Raw genomic sequence first — 25,883 nt, 5'->3', positions numbered from 1 at the left:
TCACGAAGTATCTGGCATTTGTGCTTGGAGAAGATGGAATTCTCAATATCATGCTGAACTGGAAGGTCTTTCAAATAATACACTGAGGTGTCTTGTCCATTTCAACTACTGAATCGTCTAACATTAGGCTTAGTAATGCTGCTTTTTTTGAAAATGAGACATGAATCACTCTTTGAAAAGGTGGCTTGAAGAGGTGCAATAGATGCTTTTATTTCTTCTGAGCAGTAGTTTAGTATTCACAATTTAGGATATTTTCATGAAATTTATATAATTTCAGCAGTTCGAGTTCTTCAGTACTTATTCTTTAATAAGCCAATATGGAAAAAAGACAACTGATAACCTTCCCAATGTTTTAATAAAAAGCTTGTAGCAACATGGCTCTGTACTGAACAAGCCATAATGAAGACAAGCAGCATCCTTTTTTAATTTCTTCTCTATCTACTGTTTTTACAAAGTCCTTTCTTACTATATCAGTATTTTATACTTAGATGTGAATCAAAAATATCTCCATGAAATACTTTCTTTAATCTCTTTTGCCTTTTAGTGACTGGCTTAGCATTTTTTCTTCACTTGCAGTCATGTAACTTGTTGAGTGATGATGCAATTTGTAATTAATCCTTTGCACAATTCCTACTGAGGATGGTGTTGTATGAAAGAGAAAAAAAAGATTTAACTTCTGTCTTTCCATAATTGTAGGAATTTTAGCCTCATCTGACTTTAGCTGATTATAGTGGAAGTTTTAAATTTTTTTCTTGTCTTTTTAAAAAACTGCTTCTAATTAACTGAATGGTTGAGGTTGCAGGGCCACCCAGAGTCAGGTGTCCAGGATCATGTCCAGGTGACTTTTCAGTATCTCCAAGGATAGTGATTGCACAGCCTGACTGAGCAACCTGTGCCAGTGCTCAGCCACCCTCCCAGGGAAACAGCTTTTCCTGATATTCAGGAGGAGCCTCCAGTGTGTACCCATCACCTCTGATCCTGTCTCTGGGCACTACTGAAAGAGACTGGCTCTACTTTCCCTGCACTCTCTACCTTTAGCTTCCTGGGTGCTCCTTCTTGCCATTCTTGAAGACATTGCTTCCCTCCAGTCTTTGGGCACTTCTCCCAGTCACCATGATCATTCAGAGCTTTTTAAGCTTAGCCTTGCAGTGACAACATCCAGCACTCATGGGTGCATCTCACCAGGGCCCATGGGCTTAGATATATCCAATTGGTTTAGGTGTTCCCTGAGCTGGCCCTGTTTCAAGGACATCTTCCTGAGACCAATTCTCTTCCCTTGATTCCTGAAGGCTGAACTTGCAAGTAAGGACTGATGCAAAGAAGGCATTCAGTACCTCAGCTTTTACCATGTCCTGTGCACCAGGTCCCCTCCCTCATTCTGCAGTAGATCCTGGCCTTCCTTTAGGATACCGGGGTCAGTGGAGAAGGAGGGGCAGGATGTGCTCCAGCTGCCAGAGCTGGGATTCCCCTGCAGCCTCTGGTACAGACCATGGTGAAGCCCCTGCAGCCCATGGAGATCCATAGGGATGCAGAGATCCACCTGCAGCCTGTGGAGGACCCCGACTGGAGCAAGGGGATGCCCAAGGAAGGCTGTGATGCCATGGGAAGCCCATGCTGGAACAGGCTGCTGGCAGGACCTGGGGCCCTGTGGAGACAGGGCCCGCACTGGAGCGGGATTCCTGGAAGGACTTGTGACTCTGGGGGAGCCCAGGCTGGAGCAGGCTGCTCCTGAAGTACTGCACCCTGTGCTGGACCAGTTCATGAAGAACCATAGCCCATGGGAAGGACTCAGGAAGGAGAAATTGATGGGGAACTGTTTCCCATGGGAGGAATTCCAGCAGGAGAAGGACTCCTCCCTGTGGAGGAAGTGGATGGAGAAACAACATGTGATGAACTTGCCCCATCTCCCTGTGCCACTGAGGAGAAATAGAGAATGGATAATAAAGTTAATCTTAGGAAGCAGAGAAGGCTGGGGGAGGGAAAGTGTTTTTAAGATTTGTTTTACTTCTCATTATCATACTCTGCTTTTGATTAGTAATAAATTCAACTAATTTCCCTAAGTCAAGTCTGGTTTTCCCATGGTGATAATCAGTGAGTGATCTCTCCTTGCCCTTATCTTGAGTCGTGAGCCTTTCATTATATTTTGTCTCCCCTGCCCACTTGCAGAGGAGACTGACAGAAGGCATTGGTGAGATCCAGCTAGGGTCAATCCACCACATTCCCCTGTTACCTGTCTCTGTCTTCACCCTCTGTAGGCTTCTCTTCTGTGTCTGAGTTTTGCCTGGAACTCCTTGTTCATTCATGTAGGCCTCCTGACATTTTTGCCTGAATTCTTACTTGTTGGGATGGACTTCTCTTCAGTTTGGAGGGGATGACACTTATTACCAGAGGAGGCATTAACCGGTTTTCTTGGGCCCCTTTTCCACCCCAGGCCCTTATGCTGTGGGATATTGCCAGCAAAGTGTCCAGAGCCTGTGCTTCTGAAGTCCATGGATGTGATCTTGTATTTTGTCTGCCTTCCTTCTCTCAGGGTCCTGAATTCTGCAGTGTTATGGTGTTATGGTCACTGCAGCCCGTGCTGCCATTGAGCTTCACAGCCCCCGTGAGTCCCTCACTGATGGCAAGTGAGAGGTCCAGCAGAGCCCCTCTCCTCACTGCCTCTTCGTGCCTTGGATTAGGAATATGCCACTGCTGTGCTCCAGAAATCTTCTGGATGACTTACTCCTACCTGTGCTCTACCTTGAGCACACAATAGGATTGTTGAAATTCCCCATGAGGACCAGGCCCTGCAAAGGCCTGTGGAGAGCCTCCTCCACTTGTTATTGCTGATCAGACGGCCTGTTGCAGGCATCCACTGCACTGTCACCCGTACTGATCTGCTTTTTAGTTCTTGCCCATAAGTTCTCTGTTGGATTCCTATCCATTGAATCTAAGAAAATTAGGTGTGATTTTTAATGTGGCAGTGCTGTGTTCATCACTAAACCATGTCCCTAAGCTCCGTATCCACTTGCTTTTCTGTACGCTTCCTGGGATGGTGATTCCATCCTTTCTGTGGGAAGCTTGTGCCAATGCTCTACCACTCTTTCCCTGAAGAATTTTTCTCCAATCTAAATGTCCCATTGGTACATCTTGAGGCTGTTTCTTTTTGTCCTGTTGTTTGTTACCTGTGAGAAAAGCCTGACCCCCACCTGCTGCACCCTCCTGTCGAGGAGCTGGAGAGAGCAATAAGGCCCCCCCGAGCCTCCTTTTCTCTAGGGTGAGCACCCCTACCTCCCTCAGGTGCTCCTCATTGGATTTGTGCTCCAGACCCTTTTCCAACTCTGTTCCCTTCTCCAGACACACTCCAACACCTCAATGTCCTTCTTGCAGTGAGAGGCCCAAAAGCTGGATGCAGGATTTGAGGTGCCACATCGTCTCTGATACAGGCCAGGAAGCCTTCAGAGAGGCACCCTAGCATACTGATTTCCGAGGAAGGATTTTGGGGATTTCTGCACGATTGTGCCTTTTAGGTACTTCCTTGCTTATCTACAAATGTTGGAGATGACCCTGTTTTATTGATTTCTTATGTATTTTTAAAAATCCTTCCACGTGACATCATTCCTGACCACTATTCCCTCACAGGGCTGCTGTTGATTCTCTCCACCTCCTTTCGCCAGAAGCTGTCCTTAATAGTTCAGCAGTCTTCCTGGCAAAGGTACCTCTGCTGCCTTTAGTTGGATCTTATCTCTCCCAGGCAGACACATCTGAAAACAGGGTCAGAGAACCCCAAACACCAAATCTGAGGGCAATTATTGCTCTATACGAGCAGGGTCCTCCTCTCACACTCTTACCCCCCTCACTGGTGAATAGAAGAGGACAACAACTGTGACCTGGATTACCTACAGAATTCTGCAGTTACTTTTGATGCAGTCTGTGTTGCCTCTGGCAGTATCACATGGAAGTACAACAAGGGATAGTAGCCATTGAGTTGGACAAGCTTCACAGTTCCTCTACGATATCCAGGATTCAGGTCTTTGCAAGGCAGCAAATGTCTCTAGATGATGGGTCAGGTAATCAAAGCAGTTTTTTCAGATAACTGTTGATAAGGATTCCAAGACCTATTTCCTGAACTGCAGTTTCTGTGTCTTGAGCTCATAGTCATATCAGCTTGGTTTGAAATAGCTGTAAAGTTGTAGATGTCAGGGAAGAAATTATGAATGTTAGGACTGTAAAGATTAGTATCTTGAAGAGTGCAGAAAGTTGCTTGTTAAATTCAGACTCCATCCATAAAAAACTCATAGGAGTGGCTGAAATTCCATGAATTACTACTTTTTAATCAAATAATATTTTCATCATTTAAATGTCCAAAGAGTTTATCAATATTAAGGTCATTCATTGTTAACTGGCAAATTTACAAAGTATGCACTTACATTTTCTTCAGAACATTGTATCGCAGAGAAAAAATACAGTTCTTTGACATCAGATTTTAGGAAATACTGTATTTAGAAAATAGGTTATAATAAAATATTACCTATATTATCTATATAATATATATTATTTATTCTTATTTATTCATTATATAATATATAAATTAGCCTAATAACGTACTTATAATATATACTATTAGACTTGCCAACTTCAGCATAAACCTTATTTGGGCCCTTCAAGCTGACAGTACAGAATGAGCAGATCTTCATGTATTGCACCTGTGTTTTCTACTAATCAATATTGTCCAAAGATTGAAGCAATCCTGGGGGAGCAGTGATGTGACAAGATCTTCTCATACAGGCCATAGATGTCTGGTGTGCATGGATTCTCTCACAGGTTGTAGACATCTAGTGCATGTTGCAGCTCAGCTGAGGCTCTTTTAGATGTAGGATTACTGTGTTGTATTCCCTTTTTACATTATTTAAATTTCCTTCATACCTTGAACTAAAGGCGTGTGATGGATTGACCTCTTCTGGCTGTCAGATTCCTATCCATACAAGGCCAACACACTGCTCTTCCTTTAAGCACCAAAATCTGGATCTTGAGGATTAAGAGATAGGGAGTGGTGATGGCCAAATCTTGGACTGAACATTGCCAGAGTGAAATAACTGCTGTGGGGATTCTTTTGTTGTTCTTATGAGGTGCAAGGACAAGGAGTAGAGATTTACCTTGTATGTGGGTGTGTGTAAAAATTTCCACTTTCTCAGGACTTTTATGTCACTTTGATTTTAGCATTGGAAATGTTGGGATCTTTTTGTAAATATAAGGGAAGTTTATGAAGAATATGTGATGAATATATAGTTCATTGACTGTTCTTAAGTAAGTGTTTCAGAGAGGTGAGGGTGGAATGCTGTGGATGTAGGTGTCCAGGTGTTGGAGTGAGGGTCTCAAGTATCTGTGAGGAGAGGCCACTCCTGCCCTGTGCCAGACACGGCTCCAGACCCACCACACGGTGCAGCCTCCATCAGCAAAGCATGTCAGCACCTTCAGCAGAATGGCTTTAGGAGAGGGTAAAATGCTGCCTGTCAATGTGGTATAAGGCTGAAAAATGGGGACAGACCATCCTGTGACCACCATGGTTCTTGATGAAGGAATCAGAGAAGGCATTCTAGTCACTGGAGCAGGTTGGGAAGACCAACACCACAGTGTGGAGCAAGGACCTCATGCCAGAGTAAGTAGATATTTTCAGGAACTGGAGCCTGTGGGGGATCCACACTGGAGGAGGAGTTCCTGATATGCTGTGGCCTGTGGCTCCCATGCTGGAGCAGGCAAACAAATGTGAGAAGGAAAGAATGAGAGAGAGGAAACATTATAGACTGATCTCTCACTATCCAACTCTATTTTAATTGGCAATAGATTAATTTACTGTTCCCAAAGTCAAGTCTGTTTTTTCTGTGATAAAAATTGTTAAGTGACTTCCCTGTTTTTATCTGTACCCATAATATTTTATATTTCTCCCCATGCTCTGTTGATGAGGAAAAATGAGAGATCAGTTGGGTGGAGGCCAAAGCTAACAATTGCAAGGCCTTAATTTCTTTAGTCAGATATTTGTTTCAGATGTCTGTCATTTTTTAAAGTTTTCCTAGCAGGGCAGAAAGCACGTTAACCTTGGGAAAGTTTAACTCTTGTGGTGTTGAAGTAGTGAATGACTGCTATATGAGTCCTTTGTTTTGTGTACGTTAATTGGATTTTGTAGAAAATTTGTCAGGTGTGCAATTGTATTCTAACATGGGTTTGGAACTGATTAAAGTTTAGTTATTAAACTAGAGTAAACTAGGAATTGCTTGCCTGATGTCAATTCATGTTTGTATCTTCTTTTCTTTCTTAAAAGTCAACCAGAGCCTTACAAAAATAAATTCCTTGAATCTCATATTAGTAGATTCTCTTTGAAGCTAGGTTTCATAGCAACTTGTTACAGTAATTCTAGACTTGCATTATTTATCTGTAACATTTTTATTTGCATTGACAAATGAAATATGTCCTTCCTTGTACAGTGTGCTGGGCAACAGGAAATGTACAAGAAGTTTTGTTTTAGCATCCAGCTACAGTTATCAACATTTTCTGTTGATAACTTCTTTCAGTTCCTTTTTGTGAGTTTGATGTTTGACTCTCTCTTTCTCTCTCTCATGCTGTCATTCCTTCTTTCCCAGTTTATTTTCTTCATTTCCTGCATTCACTTGTTTGTTGTACTGTCTTATTCTGTATAATCCTCTTCATACCCTCCTGCCCAATGCTGTTGTGAGCTGCCATAATTTTTGTGACTTAAGGCTCTTAATTCTACTGTTTATCTAATCAATGTCAGTTTCCTCAGAACAGAAGCTGCCAAACACTCCTCTTCCTGGCAGCTGTGTCTTGGGTGTCCTAGTGTGATTTGAAACTTGCTCTCATTTGTCAGCTTTCTGTTCATTTGGCACGTCGTCTCTCCCTCTGTAATGAACTGAAGCTAATTCATTTTAGGTGAAAACAGCTTTATTTTTTAGTAGCATAAAACCTGTAAATTAATGGTTTATATTCCTTTAATTTTTCTTTTTTAGATGCTGGATGTCTTTGACATTCTTCCTTTTGATAATCCAGATGGTGGCGTTTGGAAACAAGGATTTGATATCACATACAATGAAAATGAGTGGGACAGTGAACCTCTTCAAGTTTTTGTTGTGCCTCACTCACATAATGATCCAGGTAATACGTTAACTGTATTGATTTGAGGGTCTAGAGGCTTTTGGATTAGGAAATGCATTGCTATTTCTGTTAAGATTTGGGATTTTTTGAAGCATACCAGTTAATACGTTAGATAAAAGTCTAGCAAGGCAGTTAAACAGATGTATAATTCAACTGCCATTGAGTTCCAATGACAACTGTTATGATACAAGCTGTATGTCTACTGAATTTATTAACAGGAGCAAAACTTCTGTGTTTAAATTGGAAAGTGACATGAATTTTTGGTAACCCATTCAGTTTATACATTGCTTCATTAAATACCATCAGTTCTTCTTTTGATTTTTTGGATTGTCATAGATATTTAACCCTTAGCCTGTGCTAAAGAAATATGTTTTTAGAAGATGTAACAATGGCAAATCTGAAGTTTTTGTCGGTTCCTTCACTTTTTTGTGCAAACTCCAACCTATAGTGGGATAATGAAAAGTCTAGATTTAAACAGAAATCTACTTATGCCTACATAATTTCATTTCAACCCAAGTGGGTTTACAGTGTAATAAACAAGATGGGCAAATGTTTGTTTATTTTGGAATGATTTCTTGGTAAAATTTACCAAAAAGTGAATTATACTGCTACACTCTGGTTCTAGTACATATACACTGATCCTGTGAGGCTGGTGGCACTGGTTTCTGTCATAGAAAGACACAATTTCAGTGATATTAAATTTTACCATTGTATATCTCTCTAAAATTTAATTTTTTGTATGAAGTACTGTGGATCTGAGTGAAAGTATGGCAGCTTGAACATAAATTGCTTTTATTTGCGTGTATATAGCATTTCAAAGAAAATGAGCACTGGCATGTGGAATTACTATTTTGTCCAGTTATGACAGGTATTAATGCAGTATGGATATGATAAAAATATTCAGAGCAAATAATCATAGTATAAACCTAGATCAGCCTATCTATTGAACTGTCTTTGAACCTGTGTCTATTTATTTCCTCTTTGGTTGTAGTTCTCCTAAAAACTTCACTAGAAAGAAGCAACTCTTCATTATGGGCACATGATGAATCAGGGCAATCCTAAAGCAATATACAGAACTACTCATTCTCTTGGGTCTACTAGAATGGGGTGTGGAGTTTACCTGTCTCCCTTTTTTTCTGCTGAGACTGCTAGGATAATATCCTAACTGGTATGGGACTGTTGCAGTCCACTAGAGGCCAGTTGCCTGGTGTCACATCTGCCCTCCTGGAATATCTTCACCTGAATTGAACAAACACTCTGTGCACAGTGTAGGCTGAGGTAACTTCTCAAGAGCATGAGGCTTAGAAGTTCCAGGTGAATGTCCTGAAGTAAGCTGTGAAGAGATTTGCAGATATCTTCACCTGTGTCTGTTCAAGTCATGAGGTTCAGCAGGGGCTCACTGTTCTGGCATTGAGTTTATTTTTAATTTAATTTCTACTGGTATTTTTTCTGCAGGTTTTAGTAATTTAATTTGGTTTTATTTTATTTATACACCTTCTATATTTCCCTTTTTTTTTTTCTCTTTCTCACCAGAGCAGGTCAGGGAAGCAGAATGGCTGCGAAGGGCTTTATTTCCAGCTAGACTTAAACCACAACAACAGGCAACACCCTCTGTGTATGACAAGCTTTGGCATTGGGTACCTCAATAGAATTTGGTTCATCCTGTAGCACCAGTTCTATTTATGAAAAATGGCCCACTGAGCCTTCATTCTGAAGAATCTGAGAAATCTAAGTTCTCTGAGTTTACTGAACCAGTTCTCACATCAAGATTATTGCTTTTCAGGGGAATCCAGACAAACTGGATAGGGACCAATGCCAGCTATATGAGGCCCAACAACCTTGGGTCCCCAACAACCCCAGACAGTGTTACAGGCTGGGGTCAGAGTGGCTGGGGCGTTGCCCAATGGAAAACCCCACAGTGCTGGCAGACGCAGCTGAAGATGAGGCAGCTGTGCCCAGGTGGCCAAACAGGCCAAGGGCGCCTGGCCTGTGTCAGCCATAGTGGGCCAGCAGGAGCAGGGTGGTGACCTGTGCCCTGTGCTGGGCACTGCTGAGGCCACATCCTGCATCCTGTGCCCAGCTCTGGGCCCCTCAATCCAGGAAGGCCATGGAGGGGCTGGAGTGTGTCCAGAGAAGGGCAGCAGGGCTGGGGAAGGCTCTGGAGCACAAGCCAGGTGAGGAATCTGAGTGCATTTAGCCTGGAGATAAAGAGACTCAGGAGGGACTTTATCACTAACACTACCGTAGACGTGGCCATAGCCAGGTGGGCACTGGGCTCTTCTCCTAACTCTTCTCTGCTGTAACAAGTTTCAGTGCAAGAGGAAACTGCCTCAGGTTGTGCCCAGGGCAGGTTTAGATGGGATATTAGGAAAGTTTTCTTCCGTGAAATGGTGCTTGAACATTGCAATTGGCTGCCCAGAGAAGCGCCATTCCTGCAAGTGTTTGTAAAAAAGCAGGTGGGTATGGGCACTTAGGGACGTGGTTTAGTGGTGAACACTGTGGTACTAGATTAATGATTGATTTTCTTAGGAGCCTTCTTTGATCCAAATTATTCTGTGACTATTTGGGTAGTGACTACCATATGTCACTCAGAATGATATTCCTCCTCACTGTATGCCAAGCAGGCCATACAGTCTGGAGCCTATTGGTGGCTCAGCTGAGCAATAGCAAAGGCCATGCAGAACTTCATCAGAGACCCCAGATTTTTAGATATATGTCTTTTGATACTAGGAGACTGAATAGCACTGTGTTGCTTCTATACAAAGGGTCCCCAAAATAGTGGAATTGTTGAGATGACGGCCACGTCTCTTCTCAGTCTCCAAATTCGGATGAAAATTGCTAAGCTTATTCAGCCTTGAACTTTATTATATATTTGCCCTGATGCCTGAAATATGATACCACCTTTTGGAGAGTAAGAGAATAATAAACTTTTTCTCTAGATCCAGAGACCTTCTCCTTGGCATTATTCTTGGTTCTCTTGTTTAAAAAGCACAACCAAACAACAACAAAAAGCAACAAAACCCACACAAGCACACAAGTAAAAAAATCCAAACAGCCACCCTCCAGCAATAATAAATTAAATAAAAGACTGGGTCCCAGATAAAAAAACACCTACACCACCAAAAACATCAATCAAAAAATCTCTCTGAAAAAATGTAGCCAAAACCACCCATCCTCCCAAACTTTCCAAAGGAGTCTGTGAGTAACTAAAATTAGTAAACCTGTAAGACAGATAAAGTATCAATACTGCTCTATAACCAGAGATAGCTTCACCAATATCTTTTCCTGTTTAACTTCTTGTGTTATCAATCATGGAATTTCCTTTTTTCAGTAGGAATTTCCTCTTAGGAAGTATATTAGCCATGTGTTTATTTCTTAATTTTACATATGAGTGATACCTCTATTTATACTTGAGTGCTCCATTTAAGGAAGTTTAATCTGATTCTATTTTGCCCTTCCAAGCACTATTCTGGTCCTCCTCCAAACATAGTGAGCATAGCTTCACTGATGGATTTTTACAAGCCTTTATAACATTTGTCTTGGAGGGAGTTATAAATTAGATTTACAGTAAGGTACTTATTCTTTGATAAGAAAGAGAGAAAGTCCTCCCTGTGACTGTCCCTTCAATAACAGAGTTTGAAAAATTCTGTGAAGTTATGAGAGCTGTCTCCCATCATATTGTTGCTACTTTTTTCCTGAATATGTTGTTCACAAGGGCTTGCCTGAAGTCTTAATGCTATTGTCATTCACCATTGAGAGTTGATTTTCTTGCTGCTGTCTGTTTTTTGTTCCTAAGTCTTTGTTTTTAGTATGTAAGTTCTTCATGCCTTTACAATAAAATCATGTCTGTCTTTCACCAGCAGCAACTAAAATGAAGAAATCTGTATCTCCTCTTGCATACAATCTAAATATCTCTTGGCTTGTTCAAGTGTCTCAGTTGATATTCAGTAGATGTAAACTGAGATAGAACACTGGTAAAAGTAAACTGTTCCTTCACCAAAGGTGATTGTGTGAGACTGGTTATTGCTTGCTTTTGTAAAGGGTTTTATAGAAATCTCATTACTTGATACTGCTTTTTAATGACATTCCTGTGGATTTTTTTTGCAGTATGAAATTGCATATTAACAGGCACTTGAAAGAAGGAAAATATATCTGTAACATCTGGAATCTCCTGTATAACTAATGGTTACCTAATTCCTTTCCCACAGAGAATTAAAAGCATTGTGCAAAGGAAATGCCTTCTGGAAAAAAAAAAAAAGCTTAAGTCATCTTGAATGAACAGTGTAACAATGTATGTGAAAGATATTTACCAAGAAATGGGGTCAGTAAAGGTATAACTATATTAGCTGCAGAAGCTTTAAATTCCCATTAGATTTTATGTTTTCTCATCTGAGGCTACTTTCTCTTTAACTTTTCATTTAACCAGTTATGCTAGTGAGAGTATGTAGCTCAAAGGCAAAGAAAAGGCCTCGAAACAACCTTGTCTAGAAGGTGGCGTCCCTGCTCATGCTGTGGGGGTAGAAATTGCATGGTCCTTTCCAATCCAAGTCACTCTGTGAATCTGTGAAACACAATCAATGGGTAAAGTGGTGGGTTTAGGTTCCACCTTCTTTTTTGGAGGGATGGCTGAATGTGCTGGTGCTCTGAAACACTTTGTGATGCTAAATCTGGGTTAGCTGCTTCTGTGTGAATTTAACCATGACCTGCAAACTTGGGGTCTTTGTGCTTTCTCTGCCGTAGCTGATGTGCTTACCCATTTTGAGAAATAAGTGTTGAGAGTGGGCCCCCTTCAGACTTTCTATCAGTAGTGGCACAATTGTCTTTAGTTTCTGGCAGCTGATAAAGATTTGAGGGCCTTAGTAGCATGTCTGATTTTGGGAGGACTCACCTAGTGCAGATTAATCTTAAACCATGTAGAGAAATTTGGTTGTTGTGTGAGATTATAGCAGTCACAAGTAGGTGGCAATCCTGTCAGGAGCAGATTAAGGAGAGAGCATATGACCTGCTGTGCTGGCAGAGCCCTTATGTTGGCTCTCACCTGCTTCAGTTGTGGTTTTTTGTGGCTGCCTCAAGTGGAGGACGCAGCTGCAATGTGGAGAGGAGATTGTTAACCAGCAAAGATGGACTTGAAAGATAAGGCTTGGATATGACTGGAGATATGGAAAGACACCTCTAGCATCTATTGATCTGTAATAATTTTGGTAATGACTTCTCATTAAACTATTTAAGAATTGAGACTTGTGAGCTTTCTAATATATGTGTGTACCAAGTAAGAGTATTTCCTTGCTGAATGTGGTGGTTACAGACCTAGTATAAGCAGCACTTAAGTGGAATTGAAAGTGACTGAAGTAGATTATTCTCTTGCTTCTCCACCCACGTGCAAGTGTATGGGCACATAGGTCAGAACTAAACGCTACTTTTTAACACTTCATCAATTATGTAGAACACCGGTAACTTTGCCTTACTACTACTCACATGAATCACCTTTTATTATTTAAGACAGTCTCCATTTCTCAGGAGGAAATCTATGTAGACCTAAGTCAGTGTTAAGAAAACTTGACCATAAAATTTGATGCTGTTAATACACCATGGAGTTTCACGTATGTTTTCTGTTCACTGGGTCTGGATATGTTTTTCTGGTGACTTCTTAGTTTTCCTGACATGTTTGGAACACAGATTGCTTAAACTGTTGTTTGACCTACCAGAATACAAGAAATGGGCAGCTCACAAGTTTTTCTTGACATGCTGAATGAGGGAAATTAGAGTTTTATTCCTGGCTTATTTCTCAATATTTCTGTGTTTTCAGAAGAGATGCAGTTCCTTTGAAAATTGACAGGACTGTTGCAGAAAGAACATTTTTGACTGCTCATTAGTAGAAATTTCCTTTCCATCTTAGCTATGATGGCAGCAGATTAGATATGTACAAAAGCGAAGGTAGATTTTGCAAAGGACATAAAATGTAAGAAGTCGAATTACAATTTTGGTACTATCTCACAGATCATGACAGATTTTACTTTTTGTGAAATGTGCAATCGTTTGAGTTTTTAGTTATGCTTGTGAAATTAAGCCTGATAAATCAAATTATTCTTATTTTACCTTGAGCAGAGATCTTTTACAAGTTAAGATATGCTATTGGAAAAGTAAATACACTGTTATACTTTTTTAATTTCAGGGTATCTTTTACCTAAATTATTTTATTTTGGTACATATTTTGCAGGAACAAGCTCATCTATCTGATTTCTTTTGAATCACAATGAATGCTTTAACACAGGAATGTTTCAGGGGACTTTTTCTCTGATTTGACTATGTGAAAAGAAAAATGAAAAATAATCTTATACAACTTCTACTTTTAATATGAGATGGCCTTACCATCAGGTTTTCCAAGTTTTATTTCACAGTCTTGCTGTGAGTCATTCATCTTTATTGAAAAGATACTTTTTGGTGAAATTAGCACTGAAGCGTTTTGTCAGAAACATCCATAAAATATTAATTTGTATGTTTGTTCTGTATTTTACATCATAGAATGATGATGCAGTATTAATTTCTGAATTAAAAAAGGATGCTTTCTCTACTTTAAAATAAGGGACTTTTAAAAATGCTGAATCTGCAAAGGAGATAATGACAAATTATTTTCATGTAATGTAATGATACTTACTAAAATGTAAGTTTAAACTTAGCTTTTGGATTTATTTCTAGTATTTGCCTTATTGTCAATACCTGTGTATGGTCAATTAAACACACATGCACACAGTGCTTAAGTTCTTTATAACTTTTCTTTTAGAGGTAAGAAGTTATGGCAACATGTCCCTTTTTTGTTTGTTTTGTATTTTTGTTGTTACGGTTTTTTTTCTGTTTTTGTTTTATTGTTGCATTATGTTCAGCTTGGATGTAATTAAGAACAAAGACATCCTCGCAATTTACAATACTTTTTTTACTTCCTCAGCTATCAAAACAGTCACTTTGTCTTCTCACAGGAACCTGTTATTTGAGAATCAAGCATAAGTGTGGGAAAAAAAAAATTAAAAATTACTGATAAGCTTTACTAACTTGGATGTACATTTTAAAGATCAGGAACTGAAGTTCCACTAATATATTTGCAAAGAGGATGCTTTTATTTTCTGGAAAGCTGTATAGTGCTAGCTGAAACTTAATGGTTTTATTTAATACTGGCATAAAATTAATGAATTACTCAAGTTTCTTGTGTTGCAAGAAGCGTCACTGATGTGTGAATTTTAGACTCAGTGAAATGAATTATGAGCTCCTGAAAAGTAAATCAGAGATGCAAACTTCTATCAAAAATGCATTAATTTAGTATATACGGGCATAATATTTCAGAAATTAATGAGATCTGCCTCTTCATTAAAACAGACTTCATCAGAAACAAGAAATTTTTTTTGAAGGCACATTTCCTCTTAAACCTTGGAGAGTGACTTGTGGAAGTAAGCAATTGAAAAGCTGATTTCGTTTTATTTCAAGTTAATTTTAAACCAAAAGACAAAAAAAATGAGAATGTAAAAAACACCCCAGGGGTCTTGCAGGTATATATAATCAGTACCTAAATACATTTGATATAAATAGATTTGTGATTCTTGTCATGATCAAATTGTTAAGTGCTTTTGCTTAATAAAGTAACTTTTTGAATAATGCTAATTTGACAATTCCTGTTCTGATTTTGTCCTGAAAGTTTCCTTTTATCTCTACATCTGTGTCAACCATGCTAAGACACAAGACTGCCCTTCTCTAGTGCAAGGAGATGACAGAGCTTCAGAAAAGAATTTGAACTTGAAAGTGTAGACAGGAATAGTGGCAAATCAGCTAATTAAATGTTTCAGGATTTTTTGCAGAGCAGTGAGTTGTGTTGATATTCAGACATAATTTTTGGAGTTTGCTGTCAAGTCAAGTAAATTTACATTACAGTGAGCCAAAAATTCAAGGAAATAAACAGCTGCATAACGATGATAAATCTCAGAGAAATGGGGGGAGATAGCAAGTTTCCACACTTTTGAGGAAAAGCATGAGAGAGAGAATCAAAAGGCAAGCAGCTCAGCAGTGTGTACCCTCTGTTGTTATCACACAGGCTGGCAGAAAATGAAAGTATCTGGCAAAGTCCTCAATATGTATTAAGTCAAGCCTAGCATAATAATATGAAAGACAGTACTATTTTTTTCTCTTGTTTGCAGGGTTGTTAAACATTGGAATGGTGGAGTTACCATCCCTGGAGGTGTTGAAGGAAAAGCTGCATGTGGCACTCAGTGTCATCATTTGATTTATAAGGTGGTGGTTAGTCAGAAGTTGGACTTGATGATCTCAGAGGTCTTTTATAACCTCGGTGATTGTGTGATTTTTATGTTGACAAAGGACTTTATGTACATTTAAACCATAAAGTGTTATTTGCTGTTAATAGCATATTTAGACTTGGAAATTGCAGCTCTAAACTATTGCAATTTTTCCATGTGTAAACTGTCTTTGTATTGCAAGTTTCCTGTTCAACTTTTCTTTCAGCCTGGGAATAAATTCTTAGCGTGTAGATAAGCACAAGAATGATCTTGAGTTGTAAATTCTTGTGTTGGGACTGAGGTGTGAAATAATACTCTAGCTAGCAACTGTATATTGATTTATCCATTACTTAGTTTAGCTTTTGATTTTTTAATTTAATTTTTTTTTTTCTTTTAAATTTTAATTTTTTTTTTGTATGTCTCCATGCAAAATTGATGAGTCTCTGTAAGTCATTGGGTTTAGAGCACCACTCTTCAGGAAGGATGTGAAGACTCTGGGCACAGCCAGGGGAGAGCAGTGGAGCTGCTGGCAGGGCTGTCAGTGAGGGGCAGCTGGGCAGTCTGGGCTTGTCCAGGTTGGAGAAAAGGAGGCTGAGGGGTGACCTCACTGCTCAATGCAGCTTCCTGGGGAGGTTGTTTCAGAGGGGGTTGGATAACATTTTTAATAACATTAATAACATTTAGTACATTTTTTTTGGTCAATCCAGAAGTGGTCAGACAGTTGGACTAGGTGATCATTATAGACCCTTATCAATGCAGAATATTCTGTTCAATTCATAAATAGATGTATGGTAATTACATTTCAGAGGGCTTTCTGTTGGCTAAATCTATGAATACCTGTAAAAATTTCCTAGGACTTTGGAGTGTATTCTGTTCATTGTGTTGACCATATTACAATCTTCCTTAGCTTGATAAACTGAGTATGTTAAAACAATCTTTCATTTATATGACCATTCTTCCTACATCATACTGTATTCTTTTGTCAGCTACTTTAACATTTCACTCGGTGTTCTAGTTAGGCTGGTGTATTCACTGCTTCAGAAGAATAATTTAGTGTAAATTTGCATTTATGGCTGCAATTTGAAAATATTTTTAAATAGTTTATTATGATGACATATTTCTGTACAGGAAAATCATAGAATGGTTTTAATTTATCCTCCTTTAGTTGTGTGCTAGGATGATACTGTCTCTTGCAGAAGAAATTTCTGATATAAAGCTATAAACTGGTAGTCTAATACATGTGGATATTTTTAATGTAATTATCAGTAAAATATTCCCTTGATTTGTTGAAAAGTAAATGAGAATTGAGAAAGAATCATTTGCTATGTGATCTCAATTCTTTGAGTGGAAGCATCTATTAAAAAAAACCCCAACCCATACTGAAATAGGAAGAGGTCAGAAAGAAATTTCATTACAAATTCAGATTATTCATCACTTTTTTTTCAGTCTTTAAAGTATTACATAGCAATAATTTACTGTCAACTGTTTTTTGTATCAAGCTATTTCCATTCCTCTAAAGAAAGTATGTTTTAATTTTACTCTCTAAGCCCTCATATTAACTATCTTGGCAAACTGCATTTACCCCCTTTAAGAAAGATTAGATCCCACTTGTCTATCTGTACAGAAACTTGTTTCAAAGGTGATGAGTCTTCTAGATGCCAAACATTTGTAAAAGAAAAAAAGAATGACCTAGAACTTTTCCTCTGGAGTGTTATAGTTTTATTTCTTATTTTGCAAATTAAAAACAGTAGCTCTCCACCGACCTAAGAAGAATGTTTGAGTTTTTATATCCCTAAAATAAAGTATAATATATCCTTTCTGAGTCAATAGTTAGACTTTATTTAATTATAAAGTTTTTCTTAATTGAACTCAAGAATTATTTTTTAGTAGAAGTTTCTGCATTTATGTAACTTTCTTGAAACAATACAATATCATTCCATAACAGCATAATCCTGTATCTTATAAGCAGACTGGCACTATTAGAATGCAGTGGCTCTGCAGAACTGAATTGGTAAATCAGAGTGGAATTATTAGTATAATATTTCTCTGGAGTGCAGTCTTCACATCATGTGGAAGCTTTCACAAAATCTTAAAATGTGCACATGTGACAAAAGCTGGTTGGAGTAGGAATGTGACAATTTACAGTAAATAGTAAGTAGACACACAATTTTTTCAGGTATAGTTACAGGTTCTGTGAAGATGCATATACTCTCTCATGCAAGGTATTATGAAGAGGTTAAAGAATTATATGTAAGACTGAAGTCTGAAAATGTGGTTAAAATTTCTTTTTCCTTTGCATCTCACTGAAGCAAAATTGTTTGAGTCCATGTATTCTGTTGATCAAATTTTCTACTATACAGAGCATTGAAAAACTAGAAAGTGAAAAGCCTAATAATTCCATATGTTAATACATTTAGGAAATAAAACATGTAAAGTTTGTAAAAAGAAGCTCCTTGGAAATTTAGCACTTCAAGCTGTCCACGTAAAGGTCCATGTAAAGGTCAGCTTTTTAAGAACAGTCTTTACTTAGCTTTTTCTGGAGAGTGAGAAGGAGCCAGTTCTCTCAGAGACTACGAAGGGACTCTAAAGAGACTAAGAAGCCAGTTCTCTAAGCAGGCTTCATTTAATATTTTCTTTTTCCTAGGTTGGCTGAAGACTTTTGATGATTACTTCAGAGATCAGACACAGCATATTTTAAATAACATGGTTATAAAACTGCAAGAAGACAACCGAAGGAAATTTATATGGTCTGAAATTTCTTACTTCTCAAAATGGTGGGACGGAATAGATAACCAAAAAAAGGATGCTGTTAAAAGGTTTGAATACTGGACTTTTCTTCCATGTATCTTGTTTTGAGACTTTGTTTATTAGACTACACTGTAAACTTGAGATTTCACTTGTGATACAGAATTGCTAGAATAACCAACTGCTTCAGTTCTGACTTTTTGGATTTGGGTTGGTTTTCTCCAAGTTACAAAGTAGAAATCTGCTCAGAGAAGTGGAGACAAATTACTGAGTTGCCTAAAAATTTGACTAAAAGTTCCCATGTACAGCTATGAACATGTCCAAATTGTAAGGGAGTAGCGATTATAATCTTTATTTCAAATCACACTAAGGAATTTACAATAAAATATATACAATCTTTCATACTAGTTGTTTATATATGGCATTTTTTTCCTTGTTATACACATGTGAAAATTTTGTGAGATTTTTATTTGAATAAAAATTTGTGAGTTTCTTTTTTTGTTTAAGTACAAAGGATTTTTATAAACATGCAGCTGCTTTTATGTAAAATAGTACATACTCGACACACTTGCTTGTCTTAGTAATTTTCAAAATCACAAGTCAAAATGGAATATAGAAGTAAAAGGTTTGCCTAGGCATTGAGACAAGGAAGCAGGCTGCTTGGATAAACTTGCAGTATGGATCTAGTTTGAAGTTTTCAAAAAGCAGGGATGTTTTTCTTATTTTTATTGGCTTTAAGACAGGGTCTGATGGTTCTTAGCTCATCCTTGTGATGGCCTCCTTCTCAAGGCCCTCTTTGAAATGCGTGTGTTGCAGTATGCATAAGGTCTGTGACACCTTCACAGCTGCAAAGGTTTGGTAAAGTTGGAAATCTTGGGATCTAGGTAAAAAACCTACATATTAAAAAATTTATGTGCAGTAGGTGAGTATTATAGCACAGCTGTGTGGGGTTTTTTACATTATAAATATCCCTTGGAACACAGTAAACAGTAAATTATAGTCATGAGGGAGCTATGTCCTCTCTACAGAGGAGTCAGGTATTGGTTAAGCTGCACTTCAGACTGGAGGAGACTTGGAGAAGCTGCACTTGAGATTATTTTTGTTGCATGCTTTTCATTACCCTTATGGGTATCATCTGTGATGAGCCTCAGTTTAGATGAGTTCACTGTGGTTTTTTTCTTGAATTCATTAAACACTTCTATGCTAGTGAACAGTGTAAGTGCTGAAACTGTAGGGACAACCTGGTGCTGGGAGTGGAATCTTTATAATCACTGACAATAGAGAAACTGGGTTGTCCTATGACCTGTTTCAAGAAGGCATTTTAATGAGTGAGATGTTCTGAAGCCTTTATAAATACAATAAACTTCCAAGATCTATCAGCTCTCTAAAACTCTAAAAAGAATATTAGATGAAAGATGGGGAGATATTAGCAGTGCTTGAAATGTGCAGTGTCTAAACATCTTGCTCAGTTGGCCTTCAGTGCTGTCGCACATATATTTTATTTTTGTAATCTGTGCAGGAAACAGCCTTCTTCCTCATTTAAAAAAAAAACAAACTAATATGGTACATTCAGTAGAGCTGGTTTTCATTGCACAAGGGCATTAAATATTGCACTGTTCAACAGTTCATTTTCCCCTGTTTGATTGAAGAAGTATAGTCCAGTGTGGAAGTAGCACAAACAATTTAGATTTTGGAATCACATTGCTGGTAAATGCCTGTTGAGTATACAGAAATTGACTTTAAGAGTGTGTTTTCATATGGAAGATTCTGAATATGATTTATGTATTTTTCAGGTTAATAAAAGATGGACAATTTGAAATAGTAACAGGAGGATGGGTTATGCCTGATGAAGCTTCGTCTCACTATTTTGCTGTAATTGACCAAATGATAGAAGGACACCAGTGGCTAGAAAAGAACCTTGGTGTGTACATTAATCTAAAATTTGACTATGTTAATACAAGAAGTCAATAGGAAAATTCTTTAAAAAAATTTTCAGAGATGCTTCCTAGGTTCTTTTTACTCAGCTTTCCTGAAACCTTAAATCAGACCACTTAGAATAAGAGCTGTGGGATCAAGTCTGGTATTTGCCATTCCTGTTAGCAGATAAAAGTTCCTGGACAAAGTGTACTTGAACAATCTTATGCAACACCATTTTGTCTTGATCAATGTAAGACATGCATATTATGTTGTCATAACCACATACTAACACTAGATCATGCTGAATTTTAGATCCCATGTCTGTTCTAAACAGTCTTTAATAGCCTTTTCTGTCTTTTGAAAATCATGATAAAATTCTTAAAACTACTTAAAAATTCATCCTGCTTTTATGTGGAACTATTCTGCCTGTTCTGTGTTCACTAGTTTCGCTTCAGTAATGTTTTAAAAAAAAATACAAAGAAATTTATACGTAGTAGCAGCAGTAGCAGTTATAAAGCCTAAACCCATAGTAATGTTAGAATTGAGGAATAGCTGGCTGCAGTTACATTGGCTGAACTGTTTTGCTGGCTTTGGGATGTTGTTTTGTTTAGTTCCACGAGAGAAACCTTTTTATATAGAAAATATTAGTACAGTGACTTTAATAATAAATTGACATTATTTCATCCAATTAACTGAAATGATTTTGGAAAGCTCTTTCACTGTTTTTCTTCGATTGCAATTTCCATAAACACGCCTTGACATAATTGGAGGGGGAAGGGAAGACCTAATAAAAGGATAATGCATTCCTTACTGTGGTTTTTTGGAAAGACAGTAAAAAGTACCAAAGGAACCATGTTAATGAATTAAACAAGAGTTAAATGTAGCATCTTTATTTACTAGCATGAAGTTCAGTGATAAGAGAGCATTAATCAACATAGTTCTATTGATTAACAAACTAATAAATAAAAAAAATTAGTTCTGAAGCCAAAAAAGATTAACATTATTTAAAAAACAGTGAAATTTCAACAAGCTACCACATTTATCTATCCATATCCATTCATTTTCTTTCAACTCTCTTTTATAATTGTAACATCTGTAAACTACTTAAAGTCAAAGAGGATGTGTATTAATTAATGATTCCAAATAAAGATGTTTGAAACAGTGTAGCAACAAGGAGTACTATTTTTAAGTTTTGAATGTTTTTTAGAATGCCTTACTTATAAAATATTCGATTTCCTTTTTTAACTGTTTAATTCTAGCTTTTATAATTCCAGGGTTCTGCAAGAGGTTTAATACTTAACTGGGTATTTCATCTTGGAAATGTTATCTTGACTACTCTCATTTGAATTATGGGAATAACTTTCTTTGAGTGAAAAGTAGAACTTTCTTCCCTTTTTATTTTTTCCTTTTGTCAAAAGGAGTAAAACCAAAGTCTGGATGGGCAGTTGATCCATTTGGGCATTCACCAACAATGGCCTACCTTCTGAAGCGTGCAGGATTTTCCAATATGCTTATACAGAGAGTTCATTATTCAATTAAAAAACATTTTTCAATACAGAAGACACTAGAATTTTTTTGGAGACAGAACTGGGGTATGTGTTCTTCCTTTATGTCAATTTATTTTGTTATTTTACACAAGTAAAATATGAAGAGAACTTGAATAAGTACTGTGGAAATATTTACAGAAGAGACTTAGCAGAGTTTGTCTAGACCTGAAAATTTTAAACTTGTAATTCTGTTTTAAAAAAAGCCTTTCATCTAGCTAAATTTAGGAGGGTTTTTTTTTGTTGTTGTTTTTGGTTTTTTTTGTTTTTTTTTTGGTTTTTTTTTGTTTGTTTGTTTTGTTTTTTCTTTTTTGTTGCTGTTTTTTTTTTGTTGTTTGTTTGTTTTTTCTTTCTTTCAATAACAGAAGGGGAAATGAAAATATCTATGAGTTAGGAAAGGTACTAAATGTAAAACCAATATTATTGCCATTGTTCATCTCATCTTCCTTTCTTTTCACTTTTATTTTTGCTTTTACCGTCTCTTGTTTTTTCCATTCTTTCATATTCCTTGCAAGTATACATAAGAGAAGTAAAAGGGTGAAAAATTCTTTTACTTATTTTTACTTTTTTTCTTCCTCCTACTCCTTTATTTCCTGCTATGTGGAAATAAAGTGTAGGAGGAGGAACATTTCTGCTAATTCAAATATTGTGCTAATGTGGCAGTGACAGCAGGGTGATTGGCTTTTGGTTTGTTTTTTCTTTGTTTTATTTTGCTATATTTTTTAAATTGTTGTTTTAATCCACTCAAAGTTTTAAAAGATGCTTTATTACTTTTAAATTTCTGAAAATCACAAGTTTTATCTGGGTAAAACACGTATAACATTTGCTTCTGTCTTTCCTAATTAGCTGGTGCTTCACTAGAACATTCTAGTCTTGATTGCATCTCCGTTTTTACCCTCTTTATACATATAAGGTATATACAAAAATAGATTCAAACTATTCATATTCAAAATAAGAAATTGTCTTGATGTGGTATCTTTCTAGTACAGTCCTTGGACAGAGAACATGGAATTCATTTACTTTTGGCAAATCTGAGAGGGTTTATTTTAAAGTTTTACTCTATTTAATTCCAGATTTGGGATCCAGTACAGATATTCTTTGTCATATGATGCCTTTCTATAGCTATGATATTCCTCATACCTGTGGCCCAGATCCAAAAATCTGCTGCCAGTTTGATTTCAAACGGCTTCCTGGAGGAAGAATAAGCTGCCCTTGGAGAGTCCCACCAGAAGTCATTCATGCTGGAAATGTTCAACACAGGTACAGTTTTTACTCCTCAAAGGAGTAACTTAAAAAAAAAAAAAAAAAATTATACTGGTCAAAAAGGACGTCTGGAACAGTTTGGTGAATTTAGTTCTGTTGTGGTTCAACAGCAGTGCATTGTTCATCTCCCCTAAGCTCACTGCTGTCATGGTGGGGTGGGGAAGAGGAAAATGAGAAAACTCATGGGTTGAGATGCAGGAGAAGCCTTAGCTCTGTGCAAGTCCTGCTCAGAAATCATAAAATCGTCTTTCTGTTGTCAATCCTATCATCAGAGCAAATCCAGATCACAGCACCATACTGACCACTGTGAATCTACCCCAGCCAAAACCAGTACAAGCTTTTAAAATAAGCTTGTCATGGGTAAACAATACTTATTACATAATGTAGTGTTTGCTTCTTAGTTGGGAACATAGCTATCAATGAACATAGAGGAAAAGTTATAGTTAAGGAAGGGGCATTTTTAAAAATTTTTGTTCATGATACGTAAGTCCATCCCTGAATGACAGTCCGAACACAGTCATCTGATTGGACTCATGTTAGTGGTTTATTGTGATTTTTGTGAATTTTATGAACAGTGATCTGTCCCTGCAAGTGAAACACTTCAGGGGCAGTACAATGTATTGTTCTCTAACTACAAACAGTGGGATATTTCCCGTGGTATATCCATGAAAAACTTGGCAATCTTTGGCCTAAGCTTCTTAAGTGTAAACCTTAAATTAATCTGATTCCTGTTTCTTTGTGCCCAGGGTGGAAATTCTTATTAACCTCAGTTTTAGTTTTCAAGTAGAAACACTGAGTTTTGCCACAGTTAAGAATCAAATTAAAACTTAAAAAAAACCTGCTTCTCAATTTTGGGTGATGGGGTGGGGAATGAAAGAGGGGAGTTGAGGAGGGAGAGAGAGTAAAGGAAGAAAAAAAAAGCCCAAGAAAGAAACGAAAGGAAAGTAAGTTAAGCTGCTAAAGGTTTCTCCAGAAAATGGTTGTATTTTATGGTCCTTTTGCTATCTTCAGGCTTTGCACTATACCAGGTTTCCAGAGTTAAAAGTTGAGGTAGCTGTTTGTAATTTGTGCAAATGGCTGAGTGTAGAAAATGTATTAAGGAGAGCAGAGTGACTTTTTGGTTCTTGATGCTGAAGTTTTAAAGAGATGATGTGATTATGATGCCTTGCTTGTCTACTTGTCAGGTGTGGATTGCTTTTTCTCTATATAAATTCTGACAAGCATCACAAAAACTTCACTTATACAAAATTCAGTTATAAAATATTACTAAAGATAAAACCAAACTTAAACAGAATACATTACAACTGCTGTATTTAAAGGTAGAAATTGGAATGATGATTGGAAAAAGTGGGTTTAATTAAAGTAAAGAAAAGAAAGATGATGGTGAAAGGAGAAAAGTAGAAAAACTGTGACACACACAGTGCCTATTGCATCTGAAGGAAAATTCATATGTCATTAAATCAAAGTTGTGAAAAAGAAAAATCTTGACTATATATCTCAATTACCTGAGATAAATATTTGCAGAAGAGCAACAGCTTGTTTAACGAATACCTGAAATGTAGAGGCTACAAGTATAATTTAGAGTCCTTGAAATAGTCTTTTTAAGAGTCTTGGTTTTAAATTATTCTTAATCCCTGCACTTCCTAAATGCAACGTCTGCATAACAATCTAAATTAGATCTTGTAAAAGACGTGAGTTTTCACATGTCAAAGGATATTAAAGAATGAGATAAATGGGGCAGGGATGTAGTGAACATATGATCAAGTTGAAGTGATTATCGTCCCAATATGTCTCTGAAACTTAATATTTTGCATCAGCTCTTTTTAGATAAAAGTAGTTTTGGTGTCTAACAGGGAGTTGAAACATCAGTATGCTTTATGCTACCTGTGGGAAAAGTAAAACTAACACCTGGTCTTTGAATTGGAAGCCTGGATTACTTACACTTGGAACACTGGAATCACACTTTTAGTATCTATTTTCATATAAACCCACTAAAATACAGGAAGTAATGTTTTGATGGAGAATGCTAAAACAGTACATGTATTTTTTAAAAAAGTTGGAATATTGTAGACAATCAGAAACATTATTGATCTGACCTGTGGATTAATATGTTTTACAGTTGTTATCATGAGGAGATGCATGAGTTCCAGAGCTGAAAAATCTGTCTTTGCATCATAAGTTTTCCAAGGTTATAGGTTTGCAGCACATTAATTAATCTGCCTCTTATCTCTGATTGGTTTAAGACTAGAAAAGTACAAGATATTCATGGGTTTCAAAAAAACGGATTAATTTAGAGACCAGGTTTAGATCACTGATCTTTTTTCAGTGCCAAAGCTGCAACAAAATTAATAAAACTCAGCTATTGAATACTCAGCTGGGACTGTGGCATTTGATTTCAATACTATTATAGCCTTACATGTTTATTAAAGAGTTGCTGAGTTGAAAACTTCAGGCTAGAAGTTTTCAACTTTATGTGCCTTGCCACATAAGTTTTGACGTGGTAAGAAGGAACGAAGCAGCAACCTAATTGAAAACCTGTACTTATTTAATTGCATTTCATAACAGGTTAGGTTATAAAGATATTACTGCATTTTCCCTGATTTGCAGCTGCATCCTTATCCATAAGTTTGAATGCTGAAGTGTGAAGTTATTCACACTAGGAAGAAAAAGCAGCTGGGTTTTGTTTGTTTTCTTTTTTGTTTGGTTTTTTTTTTTGGTGGGTTTTTTGGTTTTTCGGTTTCCTGGTTTTGGTTTTGTTTTTTGCTTTTTTCCTGGGTTGATTTTTTTGTTTTTCTTGAATGGAAATGAGTTGTTAGCAGAAGCACAATTTATTTTGGTGTTCTCTCTCCTAAGCATGAAATAGGAGAGAATCTTTACTGCAAGTTATGTGCTTCAGAGAAAAAGTAGAGAATGGACTTTCCTCTTCACCAGATACTGTTCAAAAGCCCAGTTTTGCCCCTCAGCTTTTTTATCTTTGTGGTCACATGGTGGT

At 37.3% G+C, this 25,883-nt stretch overlaps 1 protein-coding gene and 1 long non-coding RNA gene across 3 annotated transcripts in view; one reads left to right on the top strand and one right to left on the bottom strand.

Annotated features, from left to right (window-relative positions):
• The window catches only part of MAN2A1 (mannosidase alpha class 2A member 1), a 108,445-nt gene that overhangs the window by 15,095 nt on the left and 67,467 nt on the right, over nt 1-25,883 (top strand). For both annotated transcript variants that reach the window (XM_014877305.2, XM_014877304.2), the window contains exons 3-7: nt 7,002-7,146; nt 18,067-18,238; nt 19,961-20,088; nt 21,503-21,676; nt 22,702-22,888. In XM_014877305.2, the coding sequence (XP_014732791.2) occupies nt 7,002-7,146; nt 18,067-18,238; nt 19,961-20,088; nt 21,503-21,676; nt 22,702-22,888 (806 nt within the window). The remainder of the gene's footprint in view (nt 1-7,001; nt 7,147-18,066; nt 18,239-19,960; nt 20,089-21,502; nt 21,677-22,701; nt 22,889-25,883) is intronic.
• LOC148219685 (uncharacterized) overlaps nt 4,352-25,883 on the bottom strand; it is a 68,947-nt gene continuing 47,415 nt past the window's right edge. The window contains exon 4 of the long non-coding RNA XR_015799663.1: nt 4,352-5,726. This is a non-coding gene — a long non-coding RNA (uncharacterized LOC148219685). The remainder of the gene's footprint in view (nt 5,727-25,883) is intronic.

Source organism: Sturnus vulgaris, chromosome Z (genome assembly GCF_052056855.1).
Source record: "Sturnus vulgaris isolate bStuVul1 chromosome Z, bStuVul1.hap1, whole genome shotgun sequence".
In the NCBI taxonomy this organism is placed as follows: Eukaryota; Metazoa; Chordata; class Aves; order Passeriformes; family Sturnidae; genus Sturnus; species Sturnus vulgaris.
The sequence above is the reverse complement of the archived record's forward strand: the minus strand, read 5'-3'. Positions and strand labels throughout refer to the sequence as shown.